Genomic DNA, 16,855 nt, shown 5'->3' on the forward strand with positions numbered 1-16,855 from the left:
GCCTGACTTCGTCTGTCCTAATGTGCACCCGCCGATTCAAGCAGTTTAGGAATACGTGGTGCTTTGATTCTCAAGCAGGGTGGCCCAACCTCTGGGCACATCCCCTCTGCAACAGCCCCAGTAAACGAATGTCCCATCTTTGCTTTTCAAGGTCGGCAACAGGGAGTCCCCTCCTAAAGAAGGTTCTCTCTCATTGCCACACTATCAAAGGCTGCCCCAAATGTGGTTCCTTCCTGTGGGCCTGTTCAGGCTAAGGGCAGAGTTGTCTCTTTCCTTCTCTGAGTCGGACCAAATCGTCTTAGTAACACCTCTCCACACTATTGACCGTGTTTTTCACGGGGGCTGCTGCTGAGCAAAAGTGGAGAGAGAGAGAATTATAATGATTTTTACTTCTAGGGGAGAGGGGAGTGTAATGATTATGTTGTCATTTTGTATTATGTCCTTTTTTTTTTTTTTTTTTCTTTTTGCGGTATGCGGGCCTCTCACTGTTGTGGCCTCTCCCGCTGCGGAGCACAGGCTCCGGATGCGCAGGCCCAGCGGCCATGGCTCACGGGCCCAGCCGCTCCGCGGCATATGGGATCCTCCCAGACCGGGGCACGAACCCGTATCCCCTGCATCGGCAGGCGGACTCTCAACCACTGCGCCACCAGGGAGGCCCTGTATTATGTCCTTTTGTCATGAATTTGTTTTGAGTTTGATATTAAAATGGGACCACCATTCCCACTTTCTGAGGTCATTCAGCAGCCTCATTTTGCACCTTTAACATCTCTCTCGGTATCACTTGGAAATGTTTGAAATGGCATGAGCTTGTCCTCACATTCCTATCGGCTGCAAATCCGGAGCCCCGACATGAACCTAACCATTGAGCAGAACACCTCTCCACTACCTGTGTAACACTGGGTAGGGCCCAAAACCTCTTGGTTTTTTTAAGTCCTCAGGTGTAAAAATGTGAGGGTGCTATGAATTTATATTTGGGGCAGGACAAGGTCGAGAAGACTGTGTCTTTGCTTTTATTCTTCCAAACTGGAATGTCTTCCCTCTCTTCCCCATGGGTCCAAATCTCACTTGTCCTTCAGGCCCACTACCAAGAAGCCTTCCCTGATTCCCCAGTCCACACAAATCTCTGCCTCTTAGGGTCAGTGCCATACAACCTAGCTGTCTCTTACATTAATCTTGCCTCTCAAGCCAATCTCAGAATGTGGGTCTCTCTTGCCGTCCTGTGGCCCCTGGGGTTGTGCCAGCCCACTGGCACGCCCCACGTGGGGTGTCTACTAGACTAGGGCATGGGCGGGAAGGCCCAGGTGTGAGGGGCCAGGCAGAGTACCTCTGCGTCCACCCTGCTCTCCTCCACAAAACTGCCCCTCCTCCTGAAGCCTGCCCCCCATGTCACAGGTTCCTTATTATGACCTCACTGGGTAGTGATGACCTCACAGGCCTTCTTACAGGATAAATGGCAGGGCAACTGTGAAAACGTGCTGCAGTCAGAGAAACCTCCTACCAGCTCTCCACGAGCTATCAATCTCCTTGGTTGTCTGAGAGAGAACCTCTGACTGGATCATCTGTGTTTACTCTAACCTGTGCTCTGTTCCCTGGGTGGGCAGTGCAGCAGGTACACCCAGACCGGGCATCTCTACAAGCGGTGTGGTGTGCACACAACCTCACCTAGCTGCCACATGTTCCTGTGGGGCTTGCTCACCACGTACACCTGAGCACTTTCCCAGCTGTAAGTAATACCAGTGACCTGGGACACCTTCAGGGACCCACAGTGCTCACTGCTGAGGACAAATGAAAGGTTACCCCTGGACAAGTGTGCAGGATGGTCCTAATCTCTATAACGTAGCCTTCCCCTTTGGGCTACAGGATGCTTCCATTCAGAACCTTTCCTGATTGGCCTCTTAGCAAAAGACAAGTGCATTTTTGTTGGCAAATGGTAAATGGAGCAGTTTGAGGAAGAGGGCCACTCTTGAACCGCACCTTCAAACCCAGGCACCTCTGTGCTGTCATGTAGACATCTATATCGGTCCCCTCAGACACATCCCATACTGAGCTGCTGAGTAGTAGGGGAGAGGGTGGTGCCATATTCATGGGAAGACCGGAAGAACCAAGGGGGGTGATGAAGTGCTAGTGAGACTGGAGGGCCGAGGAGATGGTGTCCCAGGAGGCTGGGTTGATGTGAGCCTAGACTTGGTACCCAGAACCCGGTTCTGAGTCTCCTGATCACTCTGCCTCAGTATTTGGCCTTGTTCTAATCTACATAAAAGTATCAGAGGGCTAGAGTTCAGTGTGGTTGAAACAGGCAGTATAAATGGGGCCCAAGAGGGGTCGCGAAGGTGGGAGGGGTTCTTAACCAATTTATATTAGATTATTCTTTTCCAAACCTTGAAAGGCATTTCCATTAAAGCCTCATAAGTGACAGACTTCAAGAAATGTTTTCTCTGTTGTGGAAGGGAGAGATGGAGAGGATCATGATTGCAATTACTTTCGGGTTCTACTGTTTTCTCTGGAAACGGTGAAGAATCTTCCTCATCTGCTGCAGCCATAGGCTCTAGGAATTGCTTTTGCAGCCAGTGTCCCTTCTCTAGGGACTCATAGAGGTGATGGGCCAAGGCTGTGTTTTGGATGTCAAGTAGATTAAAGGTCTTCAGCCAGGGCTTCCCTGGTGGCGCAGTGGTTGAGAGTCCGCCTGCCGATGCAGAGGACACGGGTTCATGCCCCGGTCAGGGAAGATCCCACATGCCGTGAAGCGGCTGGGCCCGTGAGCCATGGCCACTGAGCCTGCGTGTCTGGAGCCTATGCTCTGCAGCGGGAGAGGCCACAGCAGTGAGAGGCCCGTGTATCACAAAAAAAAAAAAAAAGGTCTTCAGCCAGAAACTGGGAGAGACATGAGAGAGGGAAATTCTGGCAGGAGACTGTATACAGCAGAAGTGACTGATCAGTTCTGATTTTCTTTGCAGCAGCAGTGGCTCCCATTTCTCCTCCTACACCTGGTCACTACCATGTCCTCTACCGAGGGTGTGGAGAAATGCACTTGGGCTGGCATGGGGAGACACACTGCCTGGTTGGTACCTACCGGGCCTACAGGGATGTTGCTTTGGCCACGTCAGCAAAGGTGGAAGCAGAGAAGCCAGTCCCCAGACGTGCTCCCAAGAGAAAGCATGCTCTGGAAGAGTCCGATGAAGATCTGGGTTGCTCCAGACCCAAAATCTGGTGATTGTAGCATGGTGCCAGGAGGCGGACTCCACAGAATCTTGCTGGCTGAGCCATCCTGAAGAGAGGGCAATGGTTTAACTGCCTAAGGCAGTGAATGCCTCTTCCTGCAATGACCCCCCCGCCCCCCCACTGCCCACTGCCACAGATTAGAACCTGCGTCGTTCTGTCTGAGCCTTCCCCAGCCAGGAGCCTCCTTCCACACTAAATGGCCATAAGCCAGGAGCCTCAGAAACTGAGGTTTGAAATGAGAGTCTGCCCTGAACATCCCAGGGCTGAAGCTGGCCCGGAAGAAAACCTGACGTTCCTCTGCTCAATCCTCAAGGGCCCCTTTGTGAGCTGAAGAAAGAAAAGTCTACACTCTGTGAGCCGAGGAGGATGCAGGAGCAGAGGCAGGGTGCAGAGAAGCCTTAGCAGTCTACCACATGGGCTCCTGTCCTGAGCCATTGTCAGCGGCCACCACCACAAACCGGGGGGAGCTGGGCTTTTTGAAACTGAAAGCAGCAATCTGTGGCTTCCCAAAGAGCCTCCTGCCTGGGGTCTCAGGAGGCAGGATAGAGAGACCCAGGAAGACCTGCTCCCTGAAGCAAGAACAGGATGGAGAGTCAAGCAGCATGCACCCTGCCCTGAGGTTCACATGCTCCTTTATTGCCAGCCCTTTCTGTCCCCAGTGGGGTCCCTTACCGCTCAATAAAATGTTTTTGTGTAACAGATTTCTAGGGTCGCCAGTGCTCAGACTTAGGTCACTACCCCTGTGCTAGGCACTCCTGCCACCCGGGAAAGGTTCCAAAGGTGGAACAGCTCCAGGGGGTGCCAGGGATCAGAGCAAAAACTTGAGAGGCTGGGGATGAAGGAGTTTGGGCACAGTCCCTAAAGCATCTCAGTGGTTGAGCTTCTGTGAGAAGGCACATCCCCAGTGTGGGTGCATGTGCGTGTGTGTGTGTGTGTGTGTTGGGGGGAGGGGGTCCCTAGGGAAGGCAGCTAGGGGGAGGGCCTGAGGCTGGAAATGGGGAATGGCGTGCAGCCTCTGAGCAAGCACAGGCACTTAGCCCTTGAGGTTTCTGGGAAAGCTAGAGCCACAGGGGCCACGAGATAAGGCAAGTGTAGCAGCAGAACCCAGGTGCCAGTCTTTCCTCAGAGCCTATACTTCTCCACGAGGCCGGGCCTTTCACGCTGAGGTAGGAGGGATCCTGGCCAGATGGTCAGCCAGCAGCTCTGAGAGGAAGGTTACTGCGGTGGGGGCTCTGCTACCACGGAAATGACTTCATTTCCTTCCACTCAAATAGCCTGCTGACTGGGTTCCTGCTCTGTTGAGTAAAAGGGTCGATGACTCTCCCCAGAAGGTTGTTCAGTTCACATCCCCGAAGTCCCTCCATTCAGGCCCTGGGGAGGTGTAGCGACTCCTGAGGGCGCTCTTTCCTGAGGCTGGCTGCCAGAAGTGGGGGAGGTTCCTGATAGTTCCCAGGCGCTGGTTGAAGTCCCCAGAGAATGGTCATGCAGGTTGGGGAGTCAAGTAGGTGGAGAGAGCAGGTTGGGGGCAGAGGGCCCCGTCCTGAATCCAGAGCTCACAAGGTTACCCGCCCCCCATTTCCAGAAACTCTCTCTTCCCCTACACCAGCCCCCATGGCCCAGTACCAGGAAACCGGGAGCCCAGAGCACTTGTGGCCACAGAGTCACTCGCACGCAGCCCTCGGGGTGGGCGGGGCCGGCTGCAGGCAGATGGGGACGAGGTGTGCTCCCGGGAGGCCTCGGGCTGAAGGTGGCCCTCTGAGAAAAGCACCCCAGCTTGGACAGGAAGGTTAGAGGCGGGGGAGAGCAACCTAGGGCGCCCCCTCGGAGCAGTGGGAGTGGGAAGAGGGGCAGGGGCGGAGGGAACCCGCGACGGGAGGCGAGTGGGCTCTCCGCAGAGGCCAGCTTAGCCCGCGGGAGCTGCCTCTGAGCAGGGGTCGGGAGGGCAGTGCCGCCCTGTGGCTGCCGGGCTTCGCGGATGGCGGCTCTCCGCACACGGGTCGCAGGGTCCTGTGACTCTGTATCCCCTCCTTCAACCCGCCCCCCTCGCGAGGCCGCGCCGCTGGGTGGCCTGTGTCGACGGGCAGAACCCCATCGCCCGCCCCTCTCAGACCCGCCTCTGCCCGCCTGCCTGGCCCTGCGCAGCTTGCGGCCCGGGGGCCTCGAAGGTCCCCGCGCACTCAGCCAGCGGCCTCTGCTGTGTCTGCTGCTCCTGCTGGGTCTGCTGCTGCGGCCGGTAACCCGTGCAGACCACGCCGGGCACCTCCAGTACCCCAAGTCCGCGGGAGCGCACGCGGGCCCTGATGCGGGGCTTCCCGCTTGTGGACGGGTGGCTGCAGTGTGTGCGGGCTGCTGGGGGCCAGTGGGGGCCTAGCCTGGCCCTGGGCAGGGGAGGAGGTCCAGAGCATGCAGAGCTAGTGGGGAGGCTCCCTCACACCACCCCTGGATGTCCTCGCCATCATCTATGGATGCCCTTCCCCTTCTCTGTCATCCCCTCCCTGGTGGGAACCCCTCAGCCCAGGCCTCAGCTGCTCCTAGTATAGTCTGTGTGACAGTGTGAGGTGGGGGACCCCCAGGCTGGCCCAGGCCAGGCAATGTGTCCTGCCTGATCCCAAGACCTAAGGAGCCCACCCATTTGCCTTGACCTCCCTCCAGCCACAAGGACATGCCCCTGGTCCTGAGGCAGTTTTACCACAATGGGCTACAGGATGTTAATCTGTGCAATTTCAGCCATGGCCAGACCAGCTTGGACAGGCTGAAAGAGGGTCTCATGGATGCCCAGTTACCAAAGGGACACACAAGGTGCCATCATGGCTGCTGGGGAATGTGGGGCAGTTTGGGAGCCTCAGAGACCACAGGTTAGTCACATTAGAACTAAGTTACCATAGTGACCTAGAAAGTGCCATGCCATGGATGCTGGGGGCTACAGGGGTCACAGTGAGCCAACCTGACGGGCTTCCAAGTACCACATGTGACTTCTGGGCACAGTGAGTGCTGTGCCAGCTGAGGAGGCTATGAGAAGCCCAAGGAGTTCCAAAGCCCAAACTAAGCCCTGACCTTCCCTCAGTTCTGGTCAGCCTGCATCCCATACCAGACCCACGAACGGGATGCTGTGCACCTCACCCTGGAGCGAATTCACTTCATCCGCTTCATGTGTGCCTCCTATTCTGAGCTGGAGCTTGTGACCTCAGTTAAAGGTAGATGGGGGACTTCCCTGGTAGTCCAGAGGTTAAGACTCCACGCTTCCACTGCAGGAGGCTCGGGTTTGATCCCCGGTGGGGGAACTATGAGCCCTCATGCTGCGTGGCACAGCCAAAAAAACAAAAAAACAAAAGGTAAACAGACTGGTGGTGGTAGGTGTTAGGGACTTCAGTAAGCTACCCCTGCCTCTGAAAATGATCATCTGACCTACCTGCCCCCAGCTCTCAACAATACCCGGAAGTTGGCTTGCCTCATTGGTGTGGAGGGCGGCCACTCACTGGACAGTAGCCTCTCCATCTTCCATACCTTCTGTGCCCTGTGTGTGCACTACGTGACACTCACCCACACCTGCAACATGCCCTGGTGAGCACAGTGCAAATGGTAAGGGCCCAGTGAGGCAGGGATCTGCCCAAGATCACGCTGGGGCCCAAAGCAAGTTTACCCCTGGGATCCGGCCCTGACCCTGGGGTGGGGAGGGGAATGGAGGTTGCAGAACAAGACTGAATCCCCAGAAGGGCCCTCTTACTGCCAGGCACAGCCCAGTTTGGGTCCCTCCTCTTGCACCAGGGAGTTGCAGGTGTAGACGGTTCAACAGAACCTCTTTCTAGGCTCTTGTAGCCAAGTCATGGCCACCGGTCAGACTGCCTCCTGGCCATCCTGCAGGGCACAGAGCTCAGCAAAGGGTATCCACCCCTTCTACAGCAATGTCAGTCGGCTGACCGGCTTTGGCGAGGTAAGGACCCGGGTTCCATACCCTGCCCCACATGAATGTACAGCCCCGCCTGTTCCCTACAGATAAATGCGCACAAGATAAATGCAGCCCTGATGCCCTCTCCCCATCCTGTCCCTGCAGAAGGTGGTGGCAGAAATGAACCGCCTGGGCATGATGGTGGACTTGTCCCATGTCTCAGATGCTGTGGCACGGCGAGCCCTAGAAGTGTCACAGGCACCTCTCATCTTCTCCCACTCAGCTGGCCGGGGTATGTGCAAGAACACTCGGAATGTTCCTGATGATATCCTGCAGCTTCTGGTGAGAGACTGCCTTGGCCCTCAAACCTAAAGCAAGAGGTTCAAACCAGGAGCCCTTGAACCTGAGCCTCTTCTCCCTCAATTTCCTCAAACCCCAGGTTAAATATCTTCTGCCCCCAAAACCCACGGTCCACAGCCCCTGAACTCTTGAGCCCTAGGTGGGGGTCTAGGTGGCAAGATACTCCTCCAAACCCAGAAACCCAGGGCCAAGACACCACCCAGACCAGGGCTGCGGCTCCTCCATTCACACAAACCCAGAGAGGAGATGACTCTGACCTCAAAGCCAGGGCTGAACACCTTCCTCACAGGGGTCAAGAGAGTGAACAGGCAGGTGGCTGTGCTGGGGGCCAAGCTGACTGTCCACCAGTCTGCCCCTGCAGAAGAAGAACGGTGGCATCGTGATGGTGTCCTTGTCCGTGCGGGTGCTGCAGTGCCACCCGTTAGCCAACGTGTCTACTGTGGCAGGTGAGCCTCACCCTGGGCTCTCTGAAAACTCTGATTTGGAGCTGAAGCTGGGTCCAAATTTGGGGAGGACTTCAGAAGAGCCCCAGTGGTTTGATGCACCTGTTGGCAATAGGTACAGCTCCCAAAAACCCAATAATGGACAGTACACAGCACCTTGGTGCCATGTGGAACTGGAGCCACAGAATCAAAACTACGATACTGATGGGTATCAGGGAGGCTGTCAGACACAGAGCCCGGGTGCTGCCCATCTGTGCCTCTGCAGGGGCTCCTAAAGTGCACTGCCCACACCTCTGGCTAAGGGACTGGACAGCTCCTTATGTCTCTGGGGTTTTCATCAGTTGTACTCTTGTTCCTCTCTCATCCTCCACACCCGGGGAAAGGAGCCCCCACAGGTTCTCAAGGATACTAGGAGGCAGGGTGAACCTTGGGTGGGAAATGGCCCAAACGGGGCTCTGGGGTCCTCTCCAAATCTGAAGTCCAGTCTAGAGCCAGCTGGGATCACTTCAGATCAAACCTCAGGGCCCTCTAGTTGGTACTCTCGGTGCCAGGCCATGAAGGAACTGGCCTGTTTGGCCTACAGGCTGCAAAAAGGGGAATCAACAGAGGCCAGTCATCACCCCCACCCCTGCCCTGGAAGCCTCACACTGCTGACTTTCCATTCTTCAGATCACTTCGACCACATCAGGGCAGTCACTGGATGCAAGTTCATCGGGATTGGCAGAGATTATGACGGGGCTGGCTGGTGAGTGCTTCCCCGTGGCTTGTCTCGGGCTGGCTGGGCAGCAGTGGGGCTTTCACAGCCACCGTGCCCACCACACTGTGGTCCTCATGGCCTTGACCATAGCCTCAGGTGTGCTGGCCCAACTGGTATCTCCCCTCTCCCAGGGTCTGCTTCCTGGGCTCTCCTGTCTGTTTGGCCCTACTCTAGGTCATCATATTTGTCTAAAACACCACACAGAGCTTATCTGCCCAGCATATGCACCCATCCAGTGCCAGCAGGCCCACGGCCTCTGAGCAGACTCTTAGCAAGGTCTGGGCTGGGCTGACCATCTTCTCTGCCTGCAGTTGGGCCTCTGCGTTCAGGGGGGTCAACCCAGTTCTTAAAAAGCTTTTCTTCTCTTTATAAGTGGAGGCAAAAATTGCATTCAGTGAAAGGCACAGATCTTAACAGTACAATTCGATGACTTTTGGTGAATAGTCGAGGCGCTTTGGGGGCCTTCCTCTGAAGGATGAAGAGCAGGAGTGAATCATTTACTCTCTCCAAGTCTCCATTTTCCGTATTTGAACAGGGCTGGGGTTCAGTGGACCCTGGACACATAGGGCTTTGGTTCTGACTCAGGACTAGGGAACAGGTCTGAGGCCCAATAGCTGGCTGGCTGGTGGCCACACAGGTTCCCAAAGGGGCTGGAGGACGTGTCCATATACCCGGTACTGATAGAGGAGTTGCTGGGGCATGGCTGGAGTGAGGAAGAGCTCTGGGGTGTGCTTTGAGGAAACGTGCGGCAGGTCTTCAGACAGGTGGGACAGGTATGCTGGGCTGGGCAAAAGAGTAGCTCTGAGCAGGTGGTCTGAGCAGGTGTACGCGGGGGTGCTGTGAGAGGAGCTGCCCGCTGACTGCCGCCTCCAGGTACGGGAGGAGAACGAGGGACAGAGTCGCTTGGAGGATGAGTTCCCAGATGAGTAGCTGGGCAGCTCTTGCCGCTCCGTCCTCCCACATCTGCATCACAGAGAGGATCTGGCTCCAGACCAGAAACTAACCAGAGGTGAGGTTCGTGGGAATCCCATGTTGTCACCTAAGTGGTCATTCTCAAAATCTTGCCCCCACATGGGCCCAGGCCTCACAGTTATTGCTGCCTTCCCAGTCCTCATTATTTGGCTCTGGTGATCCAGTTAATCCTGCCAGATGTCACTTTGGCAGCCACAGATACCCCACAAAGTTTCCTTGCACGCGAGCACAAACATTTCGTGAAAATAAATGTTTTAGAAATGGAATCAGCATGAGTGTCCTTCTCCCTGGTGGGGTCTGTGATGCAGGCTCCCAATACTGGGCTTTGGTGGGGGACCCTGCAGTTTAGACACTGGATACTCAAGGAAGACCTGTTGGCAGTGGCCTGAGGAAACCCAGGTGGCTTGGTTCAGCACTGGAAGAAAACAGTGGGTGGCTCTGGCTGCAGAAGGGTGGACCTTACTCCGTTCCCTCTGTGTAGCTCACCTAAATCCAGATCCTGACCCACTGAGTACCACCTGGGGATCTTTCAGGGAATGCTGGTTCAGATGCCCAAGAAGAGAACATGCCTAGATCACAAATGATCTTTGTACCTATTTGGACAGAGCCCAGAATCTCAGGCTACTTAATGGGCCATGGACCTCCAATGGCTAGACTGCTCTGGATGTGGGCACACCTCCTCCCCTGTTCCTCAGGGACTTCCTCTCTAATCGGTTCAGGCTACTTAGGCAACCACCCCATCTTCCCCCAGTTCATTAATGATAATAGCAACTGCACTAATTATAGCCAAAATTTAGTTAATACACTGAGTTAATAATGAGAGGTAGGGCTTCCCTGGGGGCGCAGTGGTTAAGAATCCACCTACCAATGCAGGGGACACGGATTCGAGCCCTGGTCCGGGAAGATCCAACATGCCACGGAGCAACTAAGCCCGTGCGCCACAACTACTGAGCCTGCACTCTAGAGCCAGCATGCCACAACTACTGAGCCCCATGTACCTAGAGCCCATGCTCTGCAACGGGAGAGGCCGCCACACTGAGAAGCCCACTCACTGCAGCGGGAGTGACCCCCGCTCGCCACAGCTAGAGAAAGCCCACGCGCAGCAATGAAGACCCAATGCAGTCAAAAATAAATAAATAAAATAAAATAAATAAGTTCATTTAAAAACTAATGAGAGGGGCCTCCCTGGTGGCACAGTGGTTGAGAGTCCGCCTGCCGATGCAGGAGATACGGGTTCGTGCCCCGGTCTGGGAGGATCCCATATGCCGTGGAGTGGCTGGGCCCGTGAGCCATGGCCGCTGAGCCTGCGCATCCGGAGCCTGTGCTCCGCAACGGGAGAGGCCACAACAGTGAGAGGCCCGCGTACCGCAAAAAAAAAAAAACTAATGAGAGGTAATAATAATAAATAACATGATTAAAAAAGATAATGGGGCTTCCCTGGTGGCGCAGTGGTTGAGAATCTGCCTGCCAATGCAGGGGACAGGGGTTCGAGCCCTGGTCTGGGAAGATCCCACATGCTGCGGAGCAACTAGCCCCGTGAGCCACAAATACTGAGCCTGCGCGTCTGGAGCCTGTGCTCCGCAACAAGAGGCCGCGATAGTGAGAGGCCCGCGCACCGCGATGAGGAGTGGCCCCCGCTTGCTGCAACTAGAGAAAGCCCTCGTACAGAAACGAAGACCCAACACAGCCATAAATAAATAAATAAATAAATAAATAAATTAAAAAAAAAAAAAAAAGATAATGACTAATAAAAGATAATAGTTAATACTAACAATCTACACATATCCCATTGGCTGAGCAATTTCATCCCGGCTATATAGCCAAGAGGAATGCATATATATGTTCCCCAGTTCCCTAAAATGGTATATGAAATAATATTTATATCTGCACTATTCATAATGCCACCAAATGCATTTCAAAATCAAACTTAACAGAAAAAAAAATCAAACTTCAAGGAGCCAAAGACCAAAGGTTGTGTTTTGGTTTGGGTTTTTTTTTTTTTTTTTTTTTTTGCCATGCTGTGCGGTTTGTGGGATTTTAGTTTCCCGACCAGGAACTGAACTCTTACCTTCGGTAAGGAGAATGCAGAGTCCTAACCACTGGACCACCAGGGAATTCCCCCAAAGATTATCTTAAAAGCTGTCATAGGGCTTCCCTGGTGGCGCAGTGGTTGAGAGCCCACCTGCCGATGCAGGGGACACGGGTTTGTGCCCCGGTCCGGGAAGATCCCACATGCCACGGAGCGGCTGGGCCCGTGAGCCATGGCCGCTAAGCCTGCGCGTCCGGAGCCTGTGCCCCGCAACGGGAGAGGCCACAACAGTGAGAGGCCCGCGTACCGCAAAAAAAAAAAAAAAAAAAAATATATATATATATATATATATATATATACATATATGGAATCACTTTTCTGTCAGTCAAAACATAAAGATCTAATTCACTCTTCTGAATTCTAATTCTTCCTAGAATTTCATGGAATATTTAACCCGTTGGAGGGCGGGCATATCCCTGCAACTAAAACCCCACTTGGACCTGCGACCTGCCTGGTTAGAGGTAAAATTAGGAAGATTCCTGGACCCCTCCCAGTTCCCCCACGGGCCTCCTCCCCGAGTCAGTAGGTACACACAGCTCGGGAGGGGTGGCTGGAGGGCCGGGAGCAGGGGCGGAGGGAGCCCGCGATGCATCGCTAGCGGGCGCTCGCAACAGAGACCAGCATGGCCCACTAGGGCGCCGTCCTAGTCGGGGCGGGAAGATCCTATCGCCCCCTGGCGGCCACGCTGTGAGGCGGCATTGTGGGTCCCCGCGCGTCTGTCGAGCGTCCAGACTCCAGCCGCTTCAGACGAGGCCTCGCCGCTGGGTCACCTATATCGACGGTTGGGACCCCATCGTCGCCCTCTGACCCTCGCCCGCCCCTCTCAGGCTCTCGAGACCCGCCTCTGCCCGCCTGCTCGGCCCTGTGCAGCATGCAGCCCATAGGCCTCAAGGCTCCCTGCGCGCTCACCTGGCGGCCTCTTCTGCGTCTGCTGCTCCTGCTGTGGCTGCTGCTGTGGCCGGTAACCCGCGTCCGGACCACGCAGGGAACCCCCAGCGCCTCGACCAGGCCGGACACCTCCAGCGCCCCAACAGTGCCGGGCTCCCCGAGAGCCCCGAGTCTGCATGAGCGCGCGCGGGCCCTGATGCGGGACTTCCGGCTTGTGGATGGGTGCGTCAGTGCGCCGTGCCGGCTGGTTGGGGCTGAACCGGCCTCTGGGCGGGAGAGGAAGGGCTAGTAGGAGGCTCTCTCACACCACCCCTCTCTCCTCCATCACCCATGGCGTCTTCGTCCCCATTACCCCGTTGCCGGTGGAGCCCCCTACCTAAGAATTCCTCCTCAGGACTACCGTCTGTGTGAGGAGGGAGGTGGGCTGGGACAGAACAGGCCCAGGACCTGGAGGCCACGCCCCCTACTCTTACTTTGTCTTGACTCCCCCAGCCAGAACCACCTGCCCCTGTTCCTGAAACAGCATTTCCGGAACGAGCTACAGGAGGGCAACCTGCACAATTTCAGCCTTGGCCAAACCAGCCTGGACAAGTTCAGGGATGGCCTCGTGGGTGCCCAGGTACCAGAGGGACACACTTAACGGCCGCTGGGGAATGTAGGGGGCACAGGAACCTGGGTAGACAGGCCTCTGACTATCAGAGGACACGCAGTCTGCCATCATGGGGCTGCTGGAGAGTGCAGGGGTGTTGGAGGTCAAAGCAGGCCAGCGGCATGGGTGCCCAAGTTCTGTGGAGACTCCAAGAAAGTGATCAGAAAATCCCTGGCGAGCGTGGGGGCTCTGAAACCACAAAGGATATGGTGGATTGCCTTTGGGGCATTCACATAGCACATGGACAAACAGCAGGTGAGGACGGGTCCTGCCAGTTTGGCTGCTGGCAACAAGCTGAATAGTCATCAAGGTACCACGGGGTCACGCAGTGCCGCACTCAGGGCCACTGACCCAGATGAGTACCTTGGGGGCTGAGGAGGAGTAGCAGGCCAAGGGCACTTGGAGACCACCCTGATCTCATTCTGGACCCCTGGGCCAACCCCCAGTTCTGGTCAGCCTACGCACCATGCCACACCCAGGACCAGGATGCTGTGCGCCTCACGCTGGAGCAGATTGACCTCATTCGTCGCGTGTGTGCCTCCTACTCTGAACTGGAGCTTGTGACCTCAGCCAGAGGTGGGCTGGGGAATGGGAGGATAGTCAGGGCCTCACTCTGGTGGCTCTGGCCCTGGGCTCTGACCGCTTGATTCTCTGCCCTCTTCTAGGACTGAACAGTACTCAAAAGCTGGCTTGCCTTATTGGTGTGGAGGGTGGTCACTCACTAGACAGCAGCCTCTCTGTGCTGCGCAGTTTCTATCTGCTAGGAGTACGCTACCTGACACTCACCTTCACCTGCAACACGCCCTGGTGAGCAGTGCCTGGCCAGGGTGGAACGGTAGACGCATGGTGGGGAAACTGCCAGAGAGGTGAGGACAGAGCGGTCCACAGAGAGAGGCTGTGGGGTCTCAGCAGGTCCCTCACACTCCCAGAAAGCAGCTGGTCCAGATCCTCACCCTGTTCTGAGGTGGGATGGATGGACAAAGAGCCTGGAAGTCCAGGCTCTGTTGGCCAAGGTAGGGCCTGCTAGATTGCCTTCCTCTGGCTGTCCTTCAGGGCAGAGAGTTCCACCAAGTTTCAACACTTCTACACCGACATCAGTGGCTTGACAAGCTTTGGTGAGGTAAGGACTCCTTTTCCATATCCTACCCCGCACGTTCCCTACAGATATGTGCATACACGTGCGTCCCTCCCGACACCCACCCCCCACCCCCCGCAAAAAAAAAAAAAACCCACCTGTCCCTGCAGAAGGTGATAGGGGAAATGAACTGCCTGGGCATGATGGTGGACTTGTCCTACGGGTCGGACACCTTGGCGCGGCAAGCCCTGAAGGTGTCAAGGGCCCCTGTGATCTTCTCCCACTCAGCTGCCAAGGCGGTGTGCGACTATATGCTGAATGTTCCCGATGACATCCTGCAACTTCTGGTGAGCAGCCACCCCAGCCCTCAAACCTGGGACTAGGCATGCTTCATCCAAAGATCCTTTTTTTTTAAAAAAATATTTATTTATTTATTCATTTATTTGGTTGCTCTGGGTCTTTGTTGCAGAAGGCGGGCTCCTTAGTTGCAGCATGAGAACTCTTAGTTGCGGCATGCGTGTGGGATCTAGTTCCCTGACCAGGGATCGAACCCGGGCCCCCTGCATTGGGAGTGGGGAGTCTTAACCACTGCACCACTAGGAAAGTCCCTATCCAAAGACCCTTGACCCTGAACAAAGCTACCAGCCCAGGCCTCACTCACCCTTGGACCCAAGGCTGGTTAACCCTCCCCCATCTCTGAAACTCAAGGCCAAATCTGTTCCACCCAGGGGCCAAGAGGAGTGAAGCCTTACCCAACCCCTCAGGCGAGGAGTGAGAACTTACCCTATCAGGGCCCCCAGGGCATAGGTGGCAGGCCATCAGGCTGGAAGTGCCAAGCTGAGTGTCCATTCGTTTATCCATGTAGAAGAAAAATGGTGGCATTGTGATGGTGTCACTGTCCACGGGGGTGCTGCCGTGTAACCTGTTTGCTAACGTGTCCACCGTGGCAGGTGAGCCCTGCTTTGACTCCTTGTGCAGTTGTAGCTTGGCCTGTGGCCGCTAGGGCCCTCAGGACAGCTCTAGGCATCTGGCATACCTGCTGGGCCCTGGGCAGGCCTCCCAACAGCTCAGGGGAGCAGACACAGCTCTTCACTGCCCTGAACCCAGATCTAGGGCTACAACCAGTGCTGATGGGTTTTGGGGACGTAATTGCCTCTGCCTCTGAGTCTCACGTTTGCTCCCACATCTCTGGAAAGGACAAGAGCCTTGCAGAGCCTTGCAACCAGGCTCTCAAGGAACCCAGAGGCATGGTGGCTCCTGGGCAGGAAAAGATCCAAAGGGGTTGGTGGCCCTGAGGTTCACTCTGGTCCAGTGTCTAGCCTATAGCCACTTCAGAACTCACAATGGGCTGGGAGCTCTGTGGAGTCAGCTGTTATGTCCTGGAGTGCTGTGGGCAGGGGAATTGGCCACGCTGAGTTCCCCCAGACCAGGGCTGGTCCCAGGATCTAACTCCAGCCTCGTGCTGCCCACCACAACCCTCACCCCCTAGATCACTTTGACCACATCAGAGCCATCACTGGATCTGGGTTCATCGGGATTAGCGGAAACTATGATGGGTCTGGCCGGTGAGTGTTTCCCTGGGGTTTGTCTTGGGTGGGGGGGTTCAGTGGGGAGTCCTTTAGTCTCAGTTCCTTATCCCATGGTCCTCCCATCCTTCAGGCCTCCACCACAGACTCTGGTCTTCCAGCCCACCTGACATCTCCCCACTCCCAGGACCTGTTTCCTGGACTCTCCCTGTCCCTCCTGTGGCCCAGTGGACCCATTCCCACTCCAAGCCATCACAGTTGTTAAGTACCCACCCCCTCACAGGAGACCTCATCTGCCCAGCACATGCTCCACTCCCAGCCCAGCAGATGTGCTGTGGACTGAGCATCTGCTCAGCAGGTAAATGCTGCAGAAGCCCAGTCTTCAAGGAGCTTCCAAAGTTCCATTCAGTAGCCTGAAGAACACGGACCTTCATTTCCCCCATGTAGCTGGGGCTGGTGTGACAGTGGGCCCTAGGCCAGGATCGGGTCCACAGCTAGCCAGCTGGTGGCCACACAGGTTCCCACAGGGGCTGGAGGACGTGTCCACATACCCGATACTGATAGAGGAGTTGCTGAGGCGTGGCTGGAGGGAGGAAGAGCTGCAGGGTGTCCTTCGTGGAAACCTGCTGCGGGTCTTCAGACAAGTGGAACAGGTATGCTGGGCTGGGCAAAAAGATGGTTCAGTGTTTCAGCAGGTGGCGGGCATGGGGGGCGGGTGCTGGGTAAGTCACTGACTGCTGACTTTCATCCCCAGGTGAGAGAGGAAAACAGTGGCCAGAGCCCTGCGGAGGATGAATTTCCAAACAGGCAGGTGGGCAGGTCGTGCCACTCCCACCTGACTCAGCCTCAGAATGAACACCTGGCCACACACCGGGTGGGAAACAAGTGGCCAACCAATCAGGCCCTCCAGAGGCCCTCAAAAGCCTCCCCACACCTCGTTCTAGGCCTCATGGCTGCTGCCACCTTCTCAATCCTCATCTTATGGCTCTAG

General features: G+C 55.8%; 1 protein-coding gene and 1 pseudogene across 2 annotated transcripts; both read left to right on the top strand.

Annotated features, from left to right (window-relative positions):
• Window positions 1-5,194: 5,194 nt before the first annotated feature.
• On the top strand, window positions 5,195-9,796 carry LOC309794743 (dipeptidase 2-like; annotated as a pseudogene). The gene is made up of 11 exons: window positions 5,195-5,392; window positions 5,466-5,545; window positions 5,872-5,981; window positions 6,267-6,413; window positions 6,639-6,780; window positions 7,081-7,150; window positions 7,271-7,447; window positions 7,827-7,911; window positions 8,578-8,653; window positions 9,303-9,438; window positions 9,539-9,796. The product of its transcript is annotated as a dipeptidase 2-like (transcript).
• A 2,786-nt stretch (window positions 9,797-12,582) lies between these two features.
• On the top strand, window positions 12,583-16,855 carry DPEP3 (dipeptidase 3; the record flags this gene model as incomplete). Its single annotated transcript, XM_082607548.1, has 10 exons — window positions 12,583-12,836; window positions 13,107-13,233; window positions 13,710-13,839; window positions 13,929-14,070; window positions 14,317-14,383; window positions 14,509-14,685; window positions 15,204-15,288; window positions 15,828-15,903; window positions 16,382-16,517; window positions 16,619-16,855. The coding sequence occupies exons 1-10, from the start codon at window positions 12,598-12,600 to the stop codon at window positions 16,853-16,855; spliced, it is 1,416 nt and encodes a 471-aa protein (XP_082463674.1). The 5' UTR covers window positions 12,583-12,597.

Source organism: Mesoplodon mirus (genome assembly GCF_964341445.2).
Source record: "Mesoplodon mirus genome assembly, chromosome: 19".
NCBI classification, from domain to species: Eukaryota; Metazoa; Chordata; class Mammalia; order Artiodactyla; family Ziphiidae; genus Mesoplodon; species Mesoplodon mirus.